General features: G+C 33.1%; 1 protein-coding gene across 13 annotated transcripts in view; it reads right to left on the bottom strand.

Moving 5' to 3' along the window:
- LOC108749600 (traf2 and NCK-interacting protein kinase) overlaps positions 1-25,693 on the bottom strand; it is an 86,519-nt gene extending 60,826 nt beyond the window's left edge. For 10 of the 13 annotated variants that reach the window (XM_018488382.1, XM_018488386.1, XM_018488389.1 and 7 more), the window contains exons 1-2: positions 24,578-25,693; positions 22,437-22,502 (exon numbers count right to left, since the gene is read on the bottom strand). In XM_018488382.1, coding sequence (XP_018343884.1) covers positions 22,437-22,502; positions 24,578-24,643 — 132 coding nt within the window. In that variant the 5' untranslated portion in view covers positions 24,644-25,693. The remainder of the gene's footprint in view (positions 1-22,436; positions 22,503-24,577) is intronic. The other 3 variants (XM_018488393.1, XM_018488394.1, XM_018488395.1) reach the window with 2 other exon arrangements.
- Between the last annotated feature and the right edge of the window lie 1,892 nt (positions 25,694-27,585).

Here is a 27,585-nt window from a genome sequence, read left to right as displayed (position 1 = left end):
ATATACGTATATATATATATATCTATATATATATATATATATATCATTTCAAAAAATCTTCAAAATCTTACTTTATTACATTTTTAATCTTTCAGATGATATAATTACTTCAAAATTAACAAATGCATACTTATATATATAACGGTAAAAGATAACTTATCTTTGCCGATATCGGAAATGAAGGATTCAAATATTTCATAAAAACGGCTGTTCCGCTTTATAAAGTACTGGGACGTACTACAGTAACTTATTGTTAATAAATATGATATTATAAATTAAAAGCCGATTTTATAAATATTAACACTTCGTCCTTATCATAGATATATGGATAGATGTACTTAACACCAAAAGTTTTCTCGGACTGACGGTATACTACATTAATTCAAATCTTCAATTTCAATCAATGACAACAATTGGAATTCACGTTTTAGAAAAGAATCACAAATCTGAATATTTAAGTGATGTATTAGATAAATTGTATAATGATTAACAAATATGCGTCTGTGAAATTAGCCCCCCAACATTAAAATTCCATAGTTCTGAATAGAGTTTTCTTTTGATAAAACGAAGAGTTTTATATAGTTTATAACAAGAGTTTCGCTCAATAATCTCCATTTTTTTAAAATAATTAAAAAAAAACGGAGTGTTAACTTTTTATCGAAGATTGAGATCGAATCGAAGTTCTGAACAGCAGCTTAATAGCTCTCTTTTGTAAATATCTAGAATTCCTGTTACATAAAAAACAATTTTGACACATAACAAAATTAATTTTAAAAAAATTAAAAATTAAAAAAAATTTTTTATACAATAACTCTGTGACATGTTAATTGTTATTCTTTCTATTTCAAAGAGTTCTCAACAATTAAAACCAACACAGATAATAGATCCAAAAATAAAAGAGGCACATAAAATAAAATTTAAAAATCGATTGCAAAAGCACGTATCTCCTTATATAACCATCCAATCGCTTTGTGACCTAATATTTTTCGACAGAACTCATCTGTCCACAATTCCAATTAGAACTACTAAAACTTTTAAAAAATTTTCAGACATTGAAAATTTTCTAAGTTCGACATCGAATTTTTTCAAAAATTTTTTATTTATTTTTTTATTAATTTTGTTGTGTCAAAATTGTTTTTTATGTATTAGAAACTCTAGATATTCACAAAATAGAGCTATTAACCTGCTCAGAACTGTTCGATCTCAAATTTTGATAAGAAGTTAGCATCTCATTTTTTTAAAATTATTTAAAAATAGTTATTAAAAACGAAACTCTTGTTATAAAGAATTCTTCGTCTCGTCAAAAAGAAACGGGAACTCTAATCAAAATTATGGAATTTTATTGTTGGGGCTAACTTCACAGACACAACAAATACAAAGTGATGCGTTCACGAATAATGGTGCAAATATTAATTCATTTTGAGATATGTACGCCGATCGGCATTGTGCGCAAATTGGTGAAATAGAGACAGAAACTAACCTGAAAATCGGCCGAAATGTGCAAGTCAAACTCAGCACTGGTTTACAAGATAAATAATTGTTTAACTCTTTGCGAAATATACTTCTTTCCATCTTTTTATTCTTCCTTTTTCAGATGTGCTTACAGTTTAATGAAACCAATTATGATTTTACATTTTTCTGCTATATTATAATATTACTTACTTTATATGTTTTTCATAGCCATCATACCAATTATTTTTTTCTCTAATAATTTATAAAGAATAAAGTTGAAAAAAGAACATTTCTTACAAAAGAAATGTGATTTCTTGGAAAGTATTTAAGATAAACTGAAAATTGTACTAAATATTCTTCGTATGTTAAAATATAATATATACATTTTCCAGAATTTTTTGAACGTTATATTTTTCATAAAAAATTATTGGTCTACCATATAAAGATAAAAATTACACTACGTAACAAGTTTTTGCATTTTTATCATGAAAAATCATTCTTTAGTAAACAGGATGTGCTGAATACAAACCTCAAATATTGTCTCTCAGATAAGGTTCGTACGGAAGAAGGAATTAAAATCCTGCAAAAGAATGTATTTTTGACCATTTTCATAAATTCATAATACATAAACCAAACATTCGAGCAATTTTAAGAAGATCTAACATTAAAGTTTGGACTTTTATCTTTCTGAAAAAGTCGAAAACTGAAAGTGCAATTTTGTTAAAGCCATATTCAATTAAAAATTAAAAATTAAAAGACTAATGAGCCAAAATGAATGTTATTGTTATTAACAATGTTTAATGTTTACTAAAATAATAAATTAAATAAACATACATTTCATATTTATTTAAATTTACATTAATTTATTCCTATATGACAGCCATATTGAATCTGCCATTTCGAATTTTTGATATCTGATTTCAGATTCGTAATCAGCGATCCAAAAAACATAAAAATGCAAAATTTCACAGAAATCCGTCAGGTAGAAAAAAAATGTATCCCTCAAAGAAATAGATTGCGATTCAACATATGTGGAACAGACACGTAGACTACTAAGAACAGAATTGACGAGCATAGAAATCAAATAACATTAGCAAAAGCGTCACACAACAATCAGTTATCATAGAATACAGACTTGAATGTGGTTATGATTTTGATTAGACTAATGTACATACATACAGTGAAAAGCAAAAAGTATTCACGCGTAGAGATTAAAAAAAAATTTATTTTTAAAATGTAATTTATCATGCAGCGAAAAATCGAATTAATGTCAAATCGATGTCAATCTGATAATTTCAACGTCGATTCTAATTAACGGCCATGACTTATTGGGTAATTAACAATTTATTCATAAAGAACAAAATAGACTGTATGTTCCTCAAAATTATATACAAGATATATAAAAAATTTAAGAACAGTCGAATATCTCAAAAGCAAAGCATTTTTGAGAAAATATTTCAGACAAAAGTTGTAAGGTTTAAAAACATCTATTCACTAAACATTGTTTGACCTTGGATGACGTCACCAAGGGTTATCTAGTTAAAGTCAAATCGATTTTTTTTATGAAACACCCTATTTTTGATGACAAAATCTAATAACTGTCAAGTCACTAAAGGTTTTATTTCTTATTTTCATTTTTACGTAAAAATAAATTTTTAGTTCAAAAATCAAAATAAAAGAAATAATTTCCAGTGATCTTGATCTTGACAAATGTTATCAAGGACATGATTCTAAATAACATTCAAGAAGTTTTAGCTGTCGGACCTTACCTAATGCTAATGCCGACGGTACTATAACTTTTAAGTCTAATAATTAAATAAATAAAAGTACGTAATGAAAAATAACTTTATATATTATACTGTTTGAAAATTTATACTGTTTTGAAAAGCTCTTGATACTAGCTATTAGATTTTACTATAAAAAATAGTGTTTCATTTTAAAAAATCGATTTGACCTTGTTATGACCTTGGCGACGCTACCCAAGGTCAATAATGTATTGTAATCGGTGAATAGAGCTTTTTAAACCCTACAATTCTTATCTGAAACATTTTTCCCAAAAACGATTTGCTTTCGAGATATTCGACCGTTTCCAGACTTTTGATACGTCCTATATACAGGGTGTCCCATTTTAAGTGTCCACCCAAAATATCTAAAAAATAACTTGTAAAAAAAATTTTAAAGATAAAAGTTTTGTGTTTTGTTCCGGGCTATTTAATGACGACCTTTATTCGACCTTAGCCACAACCTTGAAGGTCATATGAAGGTCAAATCTAATTTTTTTAAATGGGAACCCCCATTTTTTATTGCGAATTTGGAAAGAGCAGGAAATTTTACGTTCAAATATGACCTTGAACATGTACTGGACAACGACCTTCAAGGTCATTCCAAGGTCATATTTTTTTTTTACGAGAACCCGTTTCTTTCATTGTGGATTTGAAAAGAGTTAAATGTTCACGTTCAAGTATGAACTTGACTATGTCCTGATCTACGACCTTCAAGATGATCCAGGGTCAAAGCTGTTTTTTGAATGGAAACCCCTATTTTTTATTGTGGATTTGGAAAGAGCGGGATATTTTACGTCCGAAATGATAGTTTATAATACATACGTATGCTTCAGTAACCTTCAGAAAATGAAATATTTAAAGTCGCTAAATGTTGTCAAATATGTATCGAATCGTACTGCAATTGTTGTCTTTGTTGCATGTACTCTGTTCGCATCAATATCGGTAACCATGTAAAAGAAGGATGAATCTAGGAATAAGCTTTAATTTTGTAAAAACTGCGAGAAAAACATGACTTTTATTAGATTCTTGCATTTATTTTGAAAACAGCAAATCTGATAAATAATATTCTAACAAAAAATGTAACATATGAATTTTTATACAAAAGTGTTTTAAGGAGAGTAAACTATCAAGCACATGTGCCGTCGGCATTATCCTTACCCGATGTGCACCACAGGGCGAAAGCACGGTCGGATTTTGCACATGATTTGGCCCTGAAAGGTACGATCGTGTACGCGCGCGTGTGTGTGTGTGTGTGTGCGTGTGTGTTTGTATGTTGGTGTAATTTGGTAGTTAGGAAATATCCGAGGAACCATGGCAATCAGGTTTAGGGATCTATTTAAAATGTTTAAATGCCTCTTCATTAACTTCGATGCATTTGTTAATCCTTCCTTGAAAGGAATTTCTCACGTCTTGAAGAAGACATCTTGCAATGCTCTTTGAATTCTCTCTTTCATTCATTCTTTGCAGCACTTTTATGTAGATACAATGTATTACAATATCGACGGTTCTTACGGAAACTATCAAAGTTCAGATTTCTTACGAAGACTATTAAAATTTAATATTTGCCGCGAAGACTATCAAAACTTAATATTTGCCGCGAAAACTATTAAGATTTAATTTATCATTCACTGCGATGACTAACAAATTTCAACTTTTGTGTATTAATTTAATGAAAAATATTACAATATTAAAAATGTGTATTTTTATCATCTTATTGTTTGTGTATTACATAAAAGATAAATAAATATTTAATTAAATTTTAAATATTTCATTTATCACGTGCGAAAGTGGAATTTTTATAACAATTCCATTCTTTGGATAATAACTTGAACAAAAAACATTTTCTTCTCAAAAAACGAAAACTTTTTTTTTTCAATTTTCTCGTAAAAGAATAGAATTTGACTGGAATTAATTTTTTTTTTATCATTGCCTTTGTACTAGCTTTCTTTTTGTCCCCAAGAAGCAATTTTACATTATTGTATGTGCCTCTTCAAGTTTGAAATTTTTAATACCTAATAAACTAATTTTCCTTCTTAACATGCGAATTTCATCATTTCTGAGTGATAATCGTAGTTGACAGATATTGTACCCATACCAGGATCAATTGATATTTCTTTAACTAGAGATATTTGCACTGGTGTCCATGTTCTGAAAATCATTAAATAGTGTTACAGCTTATAAAAATTAATTTATTATTGTGATGTACCGAAATTTGCAGGGAATACCAATTTTCGCATACACTAATATCTGAAATGTATTTTAATTATTTTGCTGCAAAACTTGAACTTGGCTACTTTTGTCGGAAAATTTGAATTTTGTCAGTTCTCTTCAGAAAATTTGAACTTTGTTGGTATCGTTTGTTCACTTGAATAACTGGAAGATTATTAATTTTCATGCGGAAGGCGGATTGCCATTTATTCTAATTGTACTCAATGTTTATTTCATAAAAACAAACTAACAAATTTTGCTATAGTCTTGAGCATTAACAAGATCTTTGGATTTCTGTTCTTTGAAGTAATTGAGCGGTTACTTTAAATTTTTCCTGTTTTTTTTTTGTAAACCATTATCATGGGTGATTATCCACCTAATGAAATTGTAGATATGATTCGTCAAGTTGGTCGAGCTGAGGATAATTATTTTCTAGCAGCGCGCTTTTATGCTGAAAAATATCCGAACAAGCGTCATCCTAATCGAAAGACTATAAAAAGACTTTGCACTAGAGCTGAGAGCGGAAGTTTAAAAAGAGAGCGACGCAAATCAGGTGCTGGTGAAGTAAAATCTACAGTTATTGTGGCAGCTGGTATTGTAGATCCTCATATCTCAACCAGAGAAATCGAAAAGCATCATGGTATCCCAAAATCGACGGCCAATCGAATTCTGCAGGCTCACAAATTCCACCCATATCACATTCACATGCTTCAAAAATTAGAAGAGACTGATTATCCTCGACGTTTAGCTTTCTGTAACTGGGTGCAAGGCCAGGTGGAAGCAGATCCAGCATTCGTTAAAATGGTACTGTTCAGCGATGAAGCTACCTTCACCAATAGAGGTGATGTTAATAGGCATAATATGCATTACTATGCAGTTTCTAATCCACACTGGAAAAGACATAAGGAGTTTCAGCGCCAATGGTCGCTTAACGTGTGGGTTGGCATTATTAACCCCCCCCCACATATTGTGGGACCCCATTTCTTTGAGGAACATTTAAATGGTAACAACTATTTAGATTTCCTTCAAACTGAGTGGTGCACATCGGGTAATGCTAATGCCGGCGGTACACGTGCTTGATAGTTTACTCTCCTTAAAACATTTTCGTACAAAAATTCATGTGCGACATTTTTTGTTAAAACCATTATTTATCAGATTTGCTGTTTTCAAAATAAGTGCAAGAAACCTTTTACATGGTTACCGATATTGATGCGAACAGAGTACATGCAACAAAGAAAACAGTTGCAGTACGATTCAATACATATTTGACAACATTTAGCGACTTTAAACATTTCACTTTCTGAAGGTTACTGAAGCATATATATTATAAACTATCATTTCGGACATAAAATATCCCGCTCTTTCCAAATCCACAATAAAAAATAGGGGTTTCCATTCAAAAAACAGCTTTGACCCTGGATCATCTTGAAGGTCGTAGATCAGGACATAGTCAAGTTCATACTTGAACGTGAACATTTAACTCTTTTCAAATCCACAATGAAAGAAACGGGTTCTCGTAAAAAAAAAATATGACCTTGGAATGACCTTGAAGGTCGTTGTCCAGTACATGTTCAAGGTCATATTTGAACGTAAAATTTCCTGCTCTTTCCAAATTCGCAATAAAAAATGGGGGTTCCCATTTAAAAAAATTAGATTTGACCTTCATATGACCTTCAAGGTTGTGGCTAAGGTCGAATAAAGGTCGTCATTAAATAGCCCGGAACAAAACACAAAACTTTTATCTTTAAAATTTTTTTCTACAACGCGTTATTTTTTAGATATTTAGGGTGGACACTTAAAATGGGACACCCTGTATACCAAAAAGATGTGGGTAAAACTTATTTTTTTTCGCCCCAAATAACCACTGTCCTTGACCCTCAAGGAGCTCAAGGTCATTGACCTTTTCAGTCGTTTGTTAGTCTTGTCTTACATTAAAAAGTTAAGAACAAACCAATTTTTATGAATAGCGCACAATTTTTGAAGGTACATATTTCAGCAGTACTTTCCCTTAACAGGGGGAGATGCGAATAGACTTTTTTTTCGCTTTGCGGAAAATCGTGTCTCTTGGCAGAAGGCTTTAAAAATAAATTCTGTTTTAAAAACACAAATTCCGCCTTAAAACACAAATTCTCTGCTATAAAATACAAGTTTTCTGCTTTAAAAACAAATTCTCTGCTGTAAAAATAAAAATTATATAAAAAATAATTCATTGTTTTTAAAGCAAAAAATTTATATTTTTAAAGCGGAGAATTTGTTTTTAAAATCCCCTGTCAAGAGGCGACTTTCCATGTAAAGCGAGTTTCACCTCACCTCCCCCCTGTCAAGGAGTGCACGACTTTCCACGCATAGCGAGTTTCACTCCCCCCCCCCCTAAAAAAATCATGATAGTCATATTAGAAAATGATCTGAATTATTTTAGAACAACAGAGTTTTCTCAATTCTTTTTACATTTGATGCCGACGCTCTTATACATATATTAGAATTCAAACAATACATAGCAATAAATCCTCAAAAATAACTCAATAAATACTCAAAATTTGACTTTCTGTATTATATAAACTATCAGCAAGTGGGTGTATGTTTGTGGAGGTAGAGAGGTGTAAGTGTGCGCTCCAAAATACTATTGAGTTGGATGCTTAATCCACGTGAGTCCCCTTTTACGTATCAAACTATTTGCTTATCATCTTTATACATTTTTTAATTATATTTTTTGTTTTATAAGTCTTCAGCTTCCGACTCATTTATTTCGAACCAAGCACAACGCACACACACACGTACGTGTGCACACACACCCATTTGTTGATAGTTATACAGAAAATTAAATATTGATCATTTTTGGGGATTTTGACATGTATTATTTGAATTATAATATATATTGTAAGAGCATCGGCATCAAATGTAAAGACAACTGAGAAAACTATTATTCTAAAAAGATTTAGATCATTTTCCAGTATGACTACTATGACTTTCTAGAAGATTCTTCGATAAAATATTGGGTATTCAAAATATTAATTTTCAATAAATATGGCAACACCATCGCTCCATTCAAACTAAAATCGCTTAAATTGAATATAATTGACCTCAAAAAAATTAGTTTGGATTGATTCTGCTCACTTTGTTTCACTAACTTATAAAACGTATAAAATTACATATCTGAGATGTGCTGCTAGTCTAGCATAAGTCAGCACAACCTTCAAAGTCCTGGACACAATTGATATTAAAGGTGCATTTAGATGCAAGTGTCAAGCAGCGGAAGCAGCAACCAATTAGCGGAACAATACGGATAGTGGCATAAAAAATATTTTTTACGCCGTTGTCGATATCGTCTCGCTTGATGCTTGCATCTGAATGCACCTTAAGAGCACTTTACTCTTGCACGCAACCCTTAGCGTTCAACTTTTTTATCCATAACTTGGCTTTGTAATTCTTCGACGTCAACAATATTGTATATTTGAGTTGTGTTAACCCAGCACAAGTCAGCACAATCCTCATATTCACTGGCACAACGATATTAAGGGCACTTTACTCTTACGCGTGGTCTTTAGCGCTCGGATTCTTTGTCCATAGTTCGGATTTTAGCAAATAAGTCATTCATGATGCTAATATACAAAAATGTTTATATCTCAGAAATAGTTGAGCTTTCAACCTATGTCCACGAGGTTTTTTTTACTCACAATATGATATGTACTATCTACCATATACTGAATAGTTATTTTAACATCCTGTATATTTTTAGTATACAGTTATAATTGTGCATATACATATTTGTAAAAACATATTAATAATGTCTTTTGAAATAAACTCTTTCTAATACAAAGATATTTTTGTTATTGTGTACAAATATACTTCCTATTTATTAATTTTCTTATAAATTTATATTTTTTGTAAATTCATAGTATTTTATAGATTTACAAAATATTTTCCCACTATTTGTGGGAAATAACATTTAAATAAAATATGTTTATCCTATATATTATTTGATAACATTTTTTCATTGTGCATTATTGTTTTTCTATTGATGCGTATATGATATATATTTCCTTCTTATTAATCAATATTTATAATTTTCCGTATGTATCTTTATTAGTTTCAAAATTTTAATTGTCTATGCAGTATAATTATGAGCTATTTATTTATTATTTTTTATAAAATATAATGGGTAAGAGTTAAGCGCCTGACTCTTATTCGCCATTATACTTCATATTACTTTTAAATTTGGAGAGTCCGTTAATTATAATTTTAATTATTATTTTAATTATTATTTTTAATTATTATTTTTATTAAATTTATATATGATTTCAAATGTAATGTCTAGTGCATATATAAATTTAAAAAAACAGAAGACAAGATAAAAGGGAAAGAAAATAAAATAGAAGATTAATGTGAAATAAGAAGGTTAATTGTGTATCTTGAAAAGTGAAAATTATAAAAGTGAGCAAATTCATTAGAATATTTATAATTTCATTAATCAATACTTGGTAAATTCGCTCATTTTGGTAATTTTTATGTCATTTCAAAACACATAATCGACCCTAAAGTCTGTTCTTTTGTAGCAATTGTAGCTCAATTATAGTGTACATTTATTGTACTAAAACGAAATAAGTTAAGATATAATTTTTAGTGAACAGAAAACGAGATAGAAAGTTTTTAGTGCAGTCTAATGCAGTCTAATGCAGCTATATAAAACAGATCCATGATTGGTTACTTTCTTAATTCGCGCATATACAGTTCAATTTCGTACACGCTGACATCAAAGGTGTCGACAGCGAACTGTACTAAGTAAGTCAACTAAGAGCGTGGTCGGCCTTACTCAAAGCTAATAAAAGATATCGCCCTAAATCTATCATGAATCCATAGAGGACACCTTTGTCCTTGATGCACTATCAAGGAAGATTCAGTTGTCATTGAACTTTCTTAAGAGAATCACATTAAGCGCCATGAGTACCAAATACGCATCACGCTATGAAGCTGTGTTCCTCTGCACTCACCCGAAAGATCCAAAAATGTCACAATTAGCGGCTGCTAAATATATGAAAAAGTCGAAATCATTCGTACAGAAGTGGGTGCAGCGATATAATGTGGCAAAAAATGTCGATGATTTACCGGAACGTGGCTCGATATGCAAAGTGGACAAAAAAGACTATAAAAAAATAGTGAATCTGTTTTCGCGGAATCCTAGCTTAACACTGCATCAAGCAAAATTGAAGCAGAAAGATTTAGATATATCATATGAAACTATTCGAACTTATCTCAAGGCTAATAACATGAAATGGTGCAACACAGTGAAGAAACCTCTGTTGAATGAAAAACATGTGACGAAGCGACTCGCACGCGAGAACATTGATCGAGACTTTAGCAACGTAATTTTTACTGACGAATGTTCCATATGGGCACGTTGTACCCTCAAACGAACCTGGTCAACTTCCAGAAATAAAATTGTCGAGCGGACCGTTAAACATGGAGTAAAGGTGCATCTTTGGGACTACTTTTCAAAGCAGGGTTTCGGCATTTTGTACTTGTTTACTTACAACCTGAACGCCGAGAAAATGCTCGAAATCTATAAAAAGGCTTTGTTACTGTCTGCCGAACGTTGGTTTATCGACAAAAATGAGGATTGGATTTTGCAGGAGGACAACGATCCCAAACACTGCAGCAAGCTCTGTATCGAGTGGAAACAACAATCTGGCATAGTTACATTGGATTGGCCGTCGCAGTCGCCCGACGCAAATCCTATCGAAAATGTGTGGGCATACATTAAGCACAAGCTTCGTGAAAAATGCACTTATACTTTAAAGCAGCTATCTCGCGAGATTCGACGGATTTGGAGAACCTTATCGTTAGAATATGCCGTTAATTTGGTCGAAAGCATGCCTCGAAGATGCCAGACAATTATCGATGCCGATGGTGATTGGTCGCATTACTAATGTAATTGCATCTTTGATTTGATCGAGTACTATTCATATATGCATATAAAAATTTTATTTAATATATTTTTTTATAAATTAACTTGACCACGCTCTTACTTGACTTACTGTATGTACTGTGCTAGCACAATCATGAAAATTTAAAAAATTGTGGGAACCTGGCCTAAGAAATAATTGTTATAATTTCCTTTTTTATAATTTCCTAACGTATTTTTCATATTTTGAATTTAATGTTCAAACATAATATAAAAACCTAAATCTAGCACAATTCTCAAAATAAGTTAATTACAAAAGTAAGAGAGGGGCTAACTTATAGGCAGAATCGGAATACTCGAATCTCTGCCGAGCAATTGCCTCAAAATGACGAATTAAGAAGTGTTTAATCAAGTTATCCTAGAGAGCCTCACAAGGAGAATGGCAAACTGCATCATGTGACCCGGTCTCTTTTCGATTGGACGCGGTCATCAAATCTCCAAATTTATTCTAACCTATTTCTGCATTCACGGGGATGCAAAAATAAGTTAGAATAGATTAGAGAAGAGTTGAAAAAGTTGCAGTTCATCATTTTACAACTGGTCAAGTGTACAAAAGTAATACATATTATTAATCGTGGAAGTATGTACCTTCCTCTATTGTACAATATATATGAAATAAAATTATGAATTTTTATATTTCAAATATCTGTATTTTGTGCATATTACAAAATGCCTGTCAGGTGCAGTGCTCCAAGATGCATAAACTCTAATGAAGAAGAATATTACTGTATAAGATTTGACTAAGGTCCTAAATTAAAACAAAAATGAAATGATGCTGCTGGAATTCCTGATTGGAAACCTTCAAAATCAACTATACTAGAGATATCAAAGCATGCATACAAATGTTTTATACTATAACTCCCGCAAACACCAACAAAAACATTGTAACATCAATGTTATAATTTCTCATTCAGTATCATTATATTAAATTCAATATAATGCGAGTCTGTGTAACGATTACATAGTGTAAAAAATTATAACATATCGATGCTACGTTAATGCTAGTTGGCGGGACAGATAAAACAAACTTGATATGGCACCTTTCCTTAAAATTCTTTATTACCAATGTGGAATAATTCTGATAAATGGAAATAAATTTAAAATAAGAGATACACATCAAAGAAAAATATCTGTCCCATCAATTATCATTAACGTAACATCAATATATTACAATATTTTCTATTTCGATATTTCCATTATTTCCTTTTTTCGTTCATCTTTCTTTTTTCTTTTTTCGTTTTATTTCTCTCTTTTTGGCGTTTAAATTCGAGGTAAGAGTGCTCACCATGATAGGATAATTTTTATTCACAGTTTATGTATATTAATTTTTGTTGTCTCTGAGGAGGGCTCAAAAGTGAGCCGAAACATGTAAGCGCGTTTTAGTGAATAAAGAAGTTTCACACTTCACAGATATATTATTTGCGCACAGATATATTATCTTCTACGTTCGACTTCTACTGCCCATATTCTTTCCAGTTCTTTGAATTATAAGGAGTCTTAGTTAGTTTTATTTGTAATACGGATTTAATATATTGATATTAAGTGAGAAATTATAACATTGATGTTATTTTCGTTGGTGTTGACGGGAGTTATAGAATAAAACATTTATATACACGCTACTAACCTTACACAGTACAGCTGATTTTGAAGGTTTCCAATCAAGAATTCTAACAGCATTAAGGTGCCTTTTCATGCAACGCTGAAATGCTCGTTTTCTAGCGTTAAGAAATATCAAACCTAACTTTGTAATCTGTAGCGAAGAGACATAGATTTCTGCTATGTATCACTGTGTTATTTATTTTGGAATTTAAAATTCAATATGTTCGACAATTATTTAGAATATTCCACCCCACCTAAAATAATAATAAAAATATACTCATTCGACGCGTTTTCACTCAAAACAAAAGAATCTAGCAAAAAAACGCGGCGGTCAGCTTCGTGAATCGAGTTATAAGCGTTAAGATTAGAAATTTTAGAGATTAAAATATCTGTTATCCCGCTTTAATTACACAAATTTACTGCTTTAAAGACACATTCACTGCTTCAAAAACCCAAATTCACTGTTCTAAAAAATTCGCTGCTTTACAAACACAAATTCTTTGCTTGCATTAGCAGAGAATTTGTGTTTTTAAAGCAGCAAATTTGTGTTTTTAAAACAGTGAATTTGTATTTGTGAAGCAGAAAATTTGTTTTTAAAACAGTGAATTTGTGTAATTAATGCAGAACATATACATAGCGCTATATTGAATCGGGATAACAGATATCTTAATCCATTAAGGCCCATGCCTAATACAGCCGTAATAGCACTAAACTGAATACGTGATTCATAGCATAAACGAAAAAAAAATTACCCATATTTTTTCGTTTTGCAAAATTCATTGTTTAAACAATAATTGTTTAAACAAATTGTTTAAAAATGCCTATTTTAAAAAAACTAAAAGTGCTATTCTACACTCAAAAACAAAACTTTTATTCTTAGTATTTTTTCGATCCGATGTTTGTTTATGCAAAAAATGGGTATTTTTAAACACAATTTGTTTAAACAATTATCATTTAAATAATTTTTTAATTTAATAATCAATTTTTGTCGCGTTTTTCTGCCAGATCCTTTTGTTTTGAGTGAAAACGCATCGAATGAGTATATTTTTATTAAGATTTTATAAGTGAAGTGGGATATTCTAAATAATTACTATTTTATATTATAAGAATTAACCCGCCAGCGCTGGGAAGTTGAACAGAAACGAACTTTTTAGCGTCATATGACGAATTCGACATACATGCACTAATTCTGCTTTAGTACTGCCCTGACATAGTGCAAGTGCAGAACCACTTTAGTGCTATGCCAAATTGCACTGTCAGAAACGTCAGTGCAACATTTCTTGAAATCTCATTAAGTTCATTCGGTTGATCCAAACATAAATTCAGCACACACTGGACTAGTTTTCATTTATCGAATACGACAATATTAACGCACTGATACAGTGCGCAAAGCCGAATGCGTGGCACTGAAAAAGTTCGCATTCAGTGCGCACTAACTAGTACATCTCCCGAATTCGCTAATAGATAAAATTACATAGAATGAGCATGAACAAAACGAGCGTCAAGCGTTTTAACGTTTCACATGAAATGGCACCTTTAATCCATTTTTATTTCAATTTAGGATCTTGATCAATCTTATGCAGCAATATTCTTCATTAGAGTTTGTACATCTTGGAGCACTGCATTTGATAGACATTTCGTAATATGCACAAAATACAGATATCTGAAATGTAAAAATTTGTAGTTTTATTTCATATATATATGTACAATAAAAGAAGGTATATACTTCCAGATTAATATTGTAATATTACTTATAAAAACTTAAGCGGTTGTAAAATGACAAACTGCGACTTTTACTCTAGATTCTAACCTATTTCTGCATCCGTGCCCTATGGAACTCTGATGACCGCGTCCAATTAAAGACCGGATCACATGACGCAGTTTGCCACTCTCTCCCTGTGAAGATCTCTAAGTTATCCACAAAGATGAAGGACAGACTTCGACTATCGGGTAACTCTTTCTTTTCGATTAATAGTTAGCAAAGTTATAATTATCAAACTGCATTAGGCAAATAAAAATTATTCATTCTCGAGGAAGAAAATATATTTGATGTCATTTTTACATGAATTAACTCATCATTATTTTTCATAATAACCCTAATGTATCATCAAGAAATATAAGATAGTTTAATCTTTTTTTTTTTCTGAAAAGCGTGTCGTAATTTGTGATAAATTCAATCGATACACACTTGTGCGATTATAGCTGATATACGCTGTTTGTATCACTTGCGTTCTTTTTCAATAAATTTCACTGCAAATATTTACACATTCAGTTTTATTTCAATTTCCGTCCTTATATTAACTTTTCGCAGGATTTCCTTTCTATTAGCGAAAGTGCGTTAGTTCACTCAAGAGCTGTGCCATTTTCAATTCAAAAAAACGATTTCATCTTTCGCTACGATTAATAGTAATGTAGTGGATGACTCAACTAAATTCTATTCTAATTTATCTCTCGAAGATATGCGACGGTGATAGTAACGAAAGCAAATCAGATTCCATACATTACGAGCTTTTATCATGAATTCTAATTCTAATTTAGATAAACGGCAGGACAATACGATACGGCAAAATAGCATATGCGCGTGCAAGCACATTCGTCGTGCTCAAGTTTTCACGCATATGCGTGCGTGTTCAACTGATTCTGTACCGTCATCAACAGCGGGTCATCGTCCTCTTTTTCCGCTCACCCCTCATCCTCCTTCCATTCCACGTAGCATGAAAGTAAAGCGTTTAAAAAGCACGAACAAGTGCCACGCATTATATGATACGCAAAGTGGAGAACCGTTGCACGCAGTATGTGACAGAAATGTGTTTTCCCGTTGCGACAGGAGCACAAGAAAGAAGAAATTTGCGCGTGCAAATCTTTTTCCGATGTACAGTTCTATGTACGAGAATCTCTTCTACTGCAATTCATTCATCGTGAGTATAAGTAGGTCGATCGTTGATGATGATGGAGGCATGCTGAACAGTTGCATTTTAATGTGCGGCCACATCGTCTAAACGCAAATAATGCGAAAATTAATTGTGCCACACGGAACAACTTTCATTTTATTGTCAAGAGAGTTGGGAAAATTCATGTGAGTGTCTCCGGTGTCTGTTTCACTGTTTACCTGCAATATACAATGGAATGGAAATTGTTTCCCGCTCGTTTATCCAAATTAATAAGACAAAAAAGAGAAAGAAATAATAACCGATGAGGGATAAATCGCGGAGGAAATTATTTGAGACATTACTCGAGAATCAGTATAGGAATTACCGAACAGTAGCCGGCATTACTAGACATTATTATGTCTTACTAGGCATTAATTAATAATATCATTTTAACTTAGTATTAATTATTTTATTATAGTACTGTATTATATCATATACAGGGTGTCTGGAAAATCAAGGTCTTACTTCGGGAGGTGATTCGAGAGTCAAAAAGGAGCAAAAAAAAAAAGCTATATAAACATAAGTTCGGAAATAAGTCGTTTACGAGTTATAACCACTTATTATTTATGTTAAAAAATTGAAATTTATTTTTCATAATTATAATCATAATGTCTTAAGTCAACAATATTATTGGATGCGTTTCTGTAAACTATTGACTTTACGTGATCCCATAGATAAAAATCAAGTGAATTCATATCTGGTGATCTTGAGAGCCAAGCAATTGGACTTCCACGTCTTATCCATCTCTGGCCATAATTTCGATTCAAATGATCTCTGGCTAATAATATTGCTGACTTAAGACAAAGAATGACTCATGGATTCGAAGAAATAAGGAGGGATCCAAATGTTTTTCAAAGAGTTCGGAATTTCTTTGATAGAAAAATGAGGGCCTACATTCGTGCTGAAGGTGGTCATTTTGAACATTTCATTTAATTTTTATTTAACCTGTTTACGTTTATCTAAAAATAATGCAGTAACCGTATTTACAAATATCGGAAAATTAAAAAATAAAAAGTAAAAAAATTTTTTAATAAAACATGTAATTATGTAAAATAAAATATGATTGTAATTATGGAAAAAAAAATAAATTTCAATTTTTTAAACAATATAAAAGTGGTTATAACTCGGAAATTACTGATTTTCGGATCTATATTTATATAGCTTTTTTCCTCCTTTTTGGCTCTCGAATCATCTCCCGAAGTATTGATTTTCCGGACACCCGGAATATATACCATATATTTATTATACCTTATCAATCAAATATTTGTTCAGATTTGGGGCATTACTGGGAAATTATTTATCGCTCACATCGAATATATAGGTAATGTTATTCGCAATCATGTCTTTAAGTTAGACTAGGTTATAGATCAGTTTAACTACCGCATGAAAAATTAATAAACAATATAATATATTATAGCATCGGTGATCTAAAGGCTTAGGACACTTGTCCGGAATGCAAGATATCCAGATTCGACTCTCAGCCGAGGTAATATTTTTCGCAATAAGAATTATTTACAGATTTTAATATCACTCAGCATTATTAAGATCGTTCGAAGATACAAAAAAGCATCAAATTATTAAAATTGTTAGTCAATTTAACAATGATATTACTGCGATAGTTTAGTAAAGTGGGCGTGCGTTTCAAGACTGAAAAATCGTTTCGGTGCGCGTTTCAAAGGACTATATATAGTACTATGTATAGTATATAAATTTACATAGAATCATATAATATCAACATTTAAGATCCAGCTAGACCGTTTAAGGCATTGATTTCTATAGTTTGTATTAAAATCAATAAAAAATTAGGCTTATTCGACGCGTTTTTGCATGAAACAAAAGAATTTGGTAGAAAAAAGCGTGGCTCTGCTCCTCGAAGATATTAATTGTTGAAGTTGACGACTATTTAAGAAATCTGTCACTCAACACAGAGCATTGCTTGCTAGGGCATTATGGGAATTACATAAAAAATTCTACAGTAATGCCCCGTAATTCCCTCCGCGGTTTACCCATCGGTAAAAATGTTCATCTCTCCGATTTAATGTCGAATAACTTACGTTTCGATATTTATTGACAAAATTCCAAAGTATAACGTATTTCCAAAAGTTCGGTTTCTTTAATATTTCGTTTTCACAAAATATGACGCATACGTATGTAATTAATATATGCCGAATTAATAAAATTCTATTCGGTTAAAATTTTAGTCGATTCACTAGTGCAAAGTATTCTCATATTTTGTAGCAATAAATTTTCTCATATTTAATTATTGCAATTTTTTCATTATTTTTCATTTAATTATATCAATCTCATTAAAGAAAAGATTTATTTTGTTCTAATCACATTAAACGATCCTCGCGTTTTTCGCAACTCTCTCTCTCTCTCTCTCTCTCTCTCTCTCTCTCTCTCCCGCGCATTTTTCACGTCGGTAAGTATATTCTCTCATATTCTCTCAAGGACAACCTGGACAAGGAGAATTTTTTCAAATTGAATCACGTTCTCTTTCGTTCTCTGTTACAGGTAAAGAACCTTCTCTCTCTTTATGCGACTTGGTCATCATATTCAACTCGTACGTTTATATTTCTATGGCCCAGTTCTTCATTATCTGGTTAACATGTAATTAAACTTAACTTGATGTTTTATTCAATGGGCTGTCCTCTATCGTCCATGCACATCCCGTGTATAATTTCAAAGATATATGTTATTCTCGTAATCTTTGTTGCATTTCTTAGCAGAAAATAGAACAAGAAATAAAATAGAACGCGAAATTCGGAATGGCATCTGCAGCAGGTTTGTGAGCATGCGAGAAGGCACAACAGCATCAGTCAACTCGATATTCTCATATTGCGCGACGGATTGGATACAAGTGCAAAAACAACTTGCATTAAACGGAGAAAAGCGATTTCTTCATTTCCTATAAGAATTCCTACTATGTGACTCACGCCACTTCTGCGCTCACCAATTCAATCACGGGTCCGTTTGTCGATACAAAGGGGAAATCATTATCTTCCTTTCTTTCTTTTTTACACAGCAACAAGAGAAACACTCGTCGAGATGCTCTTAAGGCGAGGGGCCGCTCGCCTCGTCTGCAGAGGCGTGAAACGACAAGAGCACGGGATATATCGCGAGAATGGAACGCCTGTATGCTGCTTTCGTATATCAAATACGAAAGTTTCCCACGTCTATAACGCAAGCATGGGCTTAGATTTCTATAAAACAAAACGGGAATCGGATATGAGACTCGCGATAACACGCCTAAACGGGAAACGTAGATCTTGTGGTATATAAACATACTGTATAGTCCTGACAGATAAGAGATACGGATTACTAACGGAAAACACAATAACGAAAGCGTACACGAAAATTAAACACCATCATGTGAATACAGTTGTGGAATGTAACGTTAAGGCAATACCTATCGAAAAATGGCATTCTGTAGGTATTTGATACTTGTTTCATTTTATATCGCGACATTCACAAAAGTTCTTATAGCCCCATGAATCATAAATAAATAAATAAATACATTACTTTAAATACGAAGCGCCACTACGGTCTGAATATTAAGATGTTGAACTATTATATGTACTCATTTAAATGAATTAATTTCAGAAATGATAATTGCGTGTCGATATGGTTATCGGATTTTCAACGCAATCAATCTGAAATATTAATAATCCCCCCAAATTTTCCAAATTTAATCTTAAAAAGCTGTAATAAACTTATTGCAAAAAATATGGCACGTAATTATCATTTCTGAAATTAATTCATTCAAATGAATACATATAATAGTTCAACATCTTAATATTCAGACCGTAAGTGGCGCTTCATATTTAAAGTAATGTATTTAACATAAACGATCTTGTTTCCAATCTTATTAAATAAATAAAATAAAGAGATCAATAAAATTATCTATCGAGACGACGCAACGATAAAGAGTATTCGCTCTCGAATAATTATAATCGTTTTTCCTGTTATTTTAATAGTTTTTCTAGTATTATAACAGTAACAAACGATTGTAATAACAAATTATCATGCAGCTCTAATCTCTTTTTCATTTGTTTGATTTTCCGATAACTCTAAGAAATTTTAAGATTATTCAAACCGACTGATTATTCATGCACGACATTGTTATCATAAAACAAAATGTATTAGAGAAAATATCAAATGGATTAAATTTTAACATTATATCAAAGATAACATTTGTGCACAGAAACCTCAGGTGCGTTATATCCTTTTCGCAAAAATATCCCACATGCCCTTTTTTATTGTCGTTTTGCATCCTCATACTCGTTAATTAAAAATATTACAGAAAAGGTCGTCACGCCATCGTGAAATCAATAATTGATGAATCCCGCATTCAAGCTGGTAAACGTTACACGTTACAATAAAAAAAGAAATAACACAGTTAAGCCAGAAGAGCCTTATTCAGTCAAAGTAAATCTTGATACTTGATAATAATTTTTAACGTAAAGTACATATTTTCCAATTAATGCAAATTATCCGTCAATTACACAACGTGCAATAAATTTTGATTAACTTTCTGTTTCTCAACAAGTAACGGATATAGTGCTTCCTACACTAAAAAAAAAGATGTTTTCAAAAAATTCCCTCACTCTTTAATTTTTTAGTAACTGCTTTGAATTTTGTATATAATAATGTAAATTTGTGTTATATGTAATATATATGTAACATACGAGGGTCGTTTAAAAAAAATGTTGAACCTCAACATGAAAATGGCATTACTCATCGAAACTCATTCTGATACTACAGTCGTACACATGTTGTAAGATACCTGTGAAAATTGTAGCCTTTTGGATGCTCAGTTATTGTTTGAAAGTCATTTGTGTCGATGTCAGTATTTCCGTTTGATAAAAATCTGTGTCCTCCGAGCCTAACTTTGAGTCTAGGAAACAGGAAAAAGTCATTGAGGATCAAATCTGGTGAATACGGTGGGTAGTTAAAAACTCAATTTATAAATTTTTGTTATGGCAATCGTCGATATTCGATTTTCTCCATTTTTACAGAAACACTGATGTCGACATAGCACAAATGACTGTCAAACAACAACTGAGCATCCACAATGGCTACAATTTTCACAGATATCTTTCAAAGCATGTATGATTGTAGTAACAGAATGATTTTGACGAGTAATGCCATCTTCATACTAAGACTAAAAACTCTTCAAACCCTCGTATTATAGCTGTAAATTACACTAATTTACAAGGTTCCTGTTTAGTTCTTATTGTATACTTTACTTATAAAGTTAAAGAAAGAAGTAAATAGTTTAATTTGTAAAGTTTTTTTCAAAAATAGATCTTTGAATTTTCAAAAACTGATGGCTGATGAAATCTAACTTTATGTTCTTTTTTAATAAGTAAAAAACATGTACATAACAATTACCATTGAAATGTTGAGAAACGGAAACCTTGTAAAGTTCTAACACAATTTCGTTATTTGTTGATCTTAAAATACAAATATAAATTAAAGATAATATTACTAATTGATAGAGAATTGTAATAATAATACATTGCTAAGAATTTATATAGGGTGTCTCAATAACTATTACTACCTGAAATATCTTCTAATCTATAAGGTGTAGAGAAAAATGTATATAACGAAAATTACACGGTGTAAAGGGGGCTATCATATGGAGATAATAATTTTTGTCCAGGTGGAAACGCTTCAGAGATTTCAATGTAAACTTCGTTTTTTTAAATGGATTTATATGAATTTTTTTACGTAATACGATTTCTCTAATTATTCTGCATATAAAAATATTAAGATAATACCGACAAATCAATAGTTTACAAGATATTTTACACCTTATTCTGGCATATATTAACATAAAATGTTAAATAACTCATCAACTAAGAATAATGAAATGAATTAATTGGTTAGTTGCTTTAAAAAACTATGTATGCAAAACAGTTGCTATAAAAAAATATATATGCAAAATGGATAATTTTTTAAATAAGCAACTCTGCGTTTTCTTGCCACCAATTGATTCATCTCATTATTCTCTTCATAAAAGTATTAAGGTACAATTATCAAAAAATTAATAGTTTACAAATTATTTAACATTTTATGTCAATATATGCCAAAATAAGCTGTAAAATACCTCGTAAACTATTTATTTGTCGTTACCATTGTCTTAATATTTTTATGCAGAATAATTAAAGAAATCATATTATGTAAAAAAAATTCATATAATTCCATTAAAAAAACGAAGTTGACCTTGAAATCTCCAAAGTGCCTCCACCTGGACAAAAATTATTATCATCATACGATAGCCCCCTTTACACTGTGTAATTTTGGTTATATAAATTTTTCTCTACGCCTTATAAATTAAAAGATATTTTAAGTGGTAATAGTTATTGAGACATGTATACATATATGCAAAGAAGGAATAGTTGTACGACTAAATATATGAGAAATAATATTAAAAATATCGCACAACTGTCCCGATGTAACATCGAATCTAATGTAAATTGCAGAACGAAATAAACTCACTTTGTAAACTTGGCCATACGTTCCATTGCCGACGACTTCTATCAGCTCAAAGATCCCAGCAGGTTCCTGAAACACAAACGACCGATTAATTAATTCCCAAGATGTAAAACGCTCCGTTTTTGTCATTAAAGAGGAACATTGTCAATCTAGTGGAAATTTCTCTTCCGATTATCGTCCAGAGAAAGAGCAAATGACTTGCTCAACTCCTCGAAATAGAATGAGTAAAAATAAAATAAAGTCGAAGTAAAAAGGAAAAGACCAAAAGAGTATTTGTACAGGCGATATGAGGAAAATAAAAAATGCATTTTGAGCTCTTAGACAGAACGGATCAATATTAAATAGGTATAAATAGAAAACGTCAGTGATTCTGATCAGCAGATTCTGGTTAGACTAGCCTTGTGTTTTGTGTTATCCTTTCTGCACTTGGAATGAAATTAATTAGAGGTCTGTTTTCTATGGTTCAACTATAGTAGATATGAACATTTTTCGAACTTAAAGTTAGATATACATATATAGGTATACATATGTTTGATATTTGGCGAAAGTGAGAAAAAGTTCTAATGTAGTCTAGTGCAAGAATAAAAAACAAAACTTGGATGTTAACGGAAAAGTGCAACTGCAAGGAGCAATCTTTTATTCTCGCGTGGACTACATTTATTTTTTTAATAATGTAACATAATTCGTTATGTGTCTCAAATAAAAATAGTTAAGACAATAATAAAATATATATTAATTCAACGGCCTCTCTCAAGATTCAAACCAAAAAAGACATTTATAAAAGGGCGAATACGGTATTAAAACAATACGTATATTAATGCAACTTTAATGGCGATCGGCCATCTTCAAGCCATCTTCAGCTAACTTGTGTAATTCTAGTTGATACACTTAAAGTATCGCAAAAGGAAAAAAATAGTTATTGAATATTACTGGATGGACTTGGACACACTTGCATGCATGCATGCAAAAATCTGATGCGAAACGAGACCAAGTGCCTAACACAATAAAATTTGACAGCAAAATATATGATGATCAGCTATCTTAAAAGCTGATCATGACATTAGATAGCACAAATCTTTCGTCGAAAAATATAAGAAACGGAACGCAGTAAATCGCAAGCGATAGAAGAAGGTATTTTAGTCATTAGTATAAACTTAAAGAAACTAATCGATGCATTTTCAGTGTCAACTTTTTTCTTTCTTTTTTCGCTTGTTATTTATCTGACGCGTTACAAGTCCTAGCTCTTTGCTCGTGCATTCTTAAAGAGGACATTTCCGAATCGATTATCTCCCTTGTACTATTACCTATTTACTCGATTTTTTTTCAGAAGTGATGGGATGGAGAGACGTAAAAAGTGCTTGCAACGAGATTCAGGATATGGTCAACGCGATGCTACAAGCACTTTAAAGCGTTTTTTAATGGATCAGTTTGTAAAATTTTTCCTTCCTATTGGTTCATTAAACGCTTCAAAGCATTTGTAGCGAGACTTTAACCATGGTAGTCTAAGGTATTCATAATCTATTCTTATATTTGAGGTCTTAAGTACAGTCTTCAAATGTCATAAGTCAATCAGAAGGTCATGTTAGCATCTTAAGACATTATTTAAGATGGTTTTAAAATAAGAACCGACTATGAATCCGGCCTAAATCTCTAACTAAATCTGTGACGTCTGTCGGATTGTCAATAGTGTTGCCGGAGTGAAAATACGATAAATAACGATTTTTGATCCATTTAGATTCTTTTTGCGCAAGAGTTTACGGTAAAAACCATTATTCGCGACCATCAATCGCCCATAATACATTGTCATCAGGCCTGAAAAAATCGGTTGTCAAGGTGTGTGAATGCATCGAATCGCTCGGCTTTTTTCGATATTAGGAGAAACTCGTAACAAGAGAAAAAAAGTGAGAAGGAAGGACTCAAGTGTGAAGAATGTCAGTTCCTCTTCCTCCTCCTCTTCCTTCTCCTCCTCGTCGTCGTCGTCGTCGTCGGTTCTCGCGAGGTTAATCAACGCGTGCGAGTGGACAAGATGATTAACCAGGTGGGTCCAGAGAAAAGGGCCACGCGACGAGAGCAGACAAGAGAAGAAAAGGAGAAACGCACGCAGCCGGCAGCGAATCATTTTCATATCTATAACGTATACGCACCTTCAGAGCGTTCAGGTCAATGTCGTCGAGCGAGCAGTTGACGCTCGGTGCCAAATTATGCGCCATCTTGATACGCCACTTGCGCTACCTCCCGTTGTGTCTTTCGCTCGTTGGAGCTCACTCCGAGAACACCGATTCAACGATTCCAACACTCGTCGTTTTTGTGCTCCTTTTTCCTGTGACTACTTATCACCTCCTTTCTCTTTCTCTCTTTTCCCTTTGGAAACCTTACCTCCTTTCCCTACGGTTCGCCGCTTACGAGCCAGACGAACATATAAGGGCGGGGAAAGGAAAGAGCGAAGAAATAACGCAGCTTTGCACCGTTTACACCAGAACTACGGAGACACGAGGAGCAACGAGGAGCATCGACGAGCATCGAGAGAGCAGCGTATAGATCAATCAAAGGAAAGGGAAGGGAAGGGAAGGGAAGGGAAGGGGAGAGAAGAGAACGGAAGGGAAGGCAGGAGGAGGAGGGAGGAATCCTGGCTAAACGCACGGCGGTTACGTGAACGCTTATCGAACCGCGGCTTTACGCGCGAGGACTATCTTACAGGGTAGAGCGGCAACGGTGCAGCACATGGCGCGCATGAAACACACTGAGAATCAAAGGAGCAAGCCTAGCAGCCTGTCGAATCAAGGAGACCAAGAATACGCCACGCCGAAGGAGGCCGTCTAGCGGTCAAACCGGACAGCGTCGCGCCTCCATCGCGTTTCGTTCTCTCTCCCTCCCACCTTCCTTCCCTCATCAACTCGCGGCTTTTTTGCTCGCACACGACGCGAACGCGAAGCGAAGGGTGTGCCGACTGCCGAATTTGACGTAGTGCGTATCTCTCGATTTTACGTGATTTAACGCCAAAAAAAGACGTCAAGTGTATAACGCGGCTGTTGAATTATTGATAATCCATTATATGATTGGTATCGTCATATAAAGGATGCGGGAACCGAGGCGAACCATGAATCGAGCCGATCCCGTATATACCATGTCCTACGTCTCTCACGTTCATCGACAACTGCACCCACTACAACCGTACAAACCATGCAACTGCACTGTCGTGCACTGCCGTCAGTGCCGTCGCGGATGCGGATCGTGCACGCCTTTCTTCCCTCTCTTTCAAACTTGCGCTATCTCCGTCTATCTGTCTTTACAGTTCACAGACGCGCCCGCTGACGTCAACCGCTGGATTAAAGCAATATGGCGCCGGAGGACCGTGACCACATTTTAGGGTGCCTTTTCATGCGACGCTGAAACGCTTGTTTTCTAGCGTCAAGAAATATCGAACCTAATCTTTGTAATCTGTAGCGAGCTTACAGCATATAAAGGGATAGAGGCATATAGAGGGAGCATTACCTATACCTCCTGTGACCCAAATATGTGTCCAAGATGCGTGTGAGAGAGAAAGATTACATGGAATTTTCGTCCTCTATACGCATGTACCAACGTTGTAGACACTATAGTTAGTATAGTATGTTACGTTACAGTATAATTATTGAGTGTTTTCCAACAGCGTACATACACAGGTAACACAATTGCTAGATTCACACTAGAGAAAACAAGATTTTGCTTCGTATCATCGATACTAAATAAAATTCTGCTTTCTGACGAGTTGCAGAATGTCATATGACACACGTCGGATCCAGTGTGAATCCAGCATGTGTCTTACACAAGTATTTCAATTATGACATAGTCTATGACATAGTGTTACACTGCTCGACACAGGCCTAGTTTCCACCGAAAATTTAATCCGAATCAGAAAGTAAGAACCAACCAACTACAGTAGAGTATTCCCCTAGTTAATACCCTGGTTATTAATCATGAAACTTTATCTCTAGAAAAGTTTAACCATTGAAGTTAATAGAGAAATTTTTCACTTTTCATTTTTCATCCTAGGAAAAAAGTTTCATAATTGATATCCTGAATCACAATGCTCCCTTCGTGTCTATAAAGGCTTAAATAAAATAGGCACAGGCAATAGGCATAGGCAACAGTAAATAACGAACTGTCCAATCAGAGCTCTGGTGTATAAGTTTGATATTATATCCCAGAACTGACTTGTTATTCCCTGTTGCCTGTGCTCATTGCCTACGCCTATTGTGTTTGAGCCTTAAGCCTTCATGCTCTAACACCAGATATTCTATGAATTATTTCATTGGCTACTGAGCATCTAAAGATAAATTTAAGGAAGCCTTAAGTACAAGGTCTGACTATAAATATTGGCATAAAGCCTGTGATCACGTAACTGTCAATACTTCCAACTTTTCCCACAAGGCGTGATGGCACTAAAATCACATCGCCCGACTTTCCATGAGTTTTCCGACATCGTGTTTCGAGCCTATTTTCAGAATTCAAGTTTAGTCTCCTTCTTATTACTCCGTGGTGTAAACATATGCTGGATTCAAACTGGATCTGATGTGCATATATAACGTTCTGTGTTGTATAACGTTCTGCAACCAATCAAAGAACAGAATTTTATTTCGTATCGATGATAAACGAAGCAAAATCCTGTTTTCTGATTGGTTATAAAGCGTCGTACGATGTACGTCGGATCCAGTGTAAATCCAGCAATAGTCCGTGATCAATCATCATGTATTCTTAACTTGGTTAAGCCAGGATCCTCATATGGGCAACAGCGCTTTAACATCGAACGCTGATTGGTGAAAAACAGATGATGGAGATAAATTTTACCCCCACAATCAACTTTTTATCAATCAGCGTTTGGTGTCAAAGCGCTGTTGCCCGTATGAGGATCTGGGCTTTCATTATGAGGTTTGTTCACATGCTCTAAATTAACCCAGAGAGCACTTAGATCATAAGATGGCAGTTAAAACAGTTGGATTTATATGCCTCAACATTTAGTGGCACGAATTTAGGACAAGTGAACATGTCATTTAACCTAATCTGTGAAACCACTCGAACGGGTCGGACTTGTGCCTCGTTTCATTTCGGATGTTTTGTGTTATTTCCATTATTTGATAACTGTTTTTATATAAAATAAAAATGCGTTTTTAAT

Source organism: Trachymyrmex septentrionalis, unplaced genomic scaffold, assembly GCF_001594115.1.
Source record: "Trachymyrmex septentrionalis isolate Tsep2-gDNA-1 unplaced genomic scaffold, Tsep1.0 scaffold301, whole genome shotgun sequence".
In the NCBI taxonomy this organism is placed as follows: domain Eukaryota; kingdom Metazoa; phylum Arthropoda; class Insecta; order Hymenoptera; family Formicidae; genus Trachymyrmex; species Trachymyrmex septentrionalis.
This window is presented reverse-complemented; position numbering and strand designations above follow the sequence as displayed.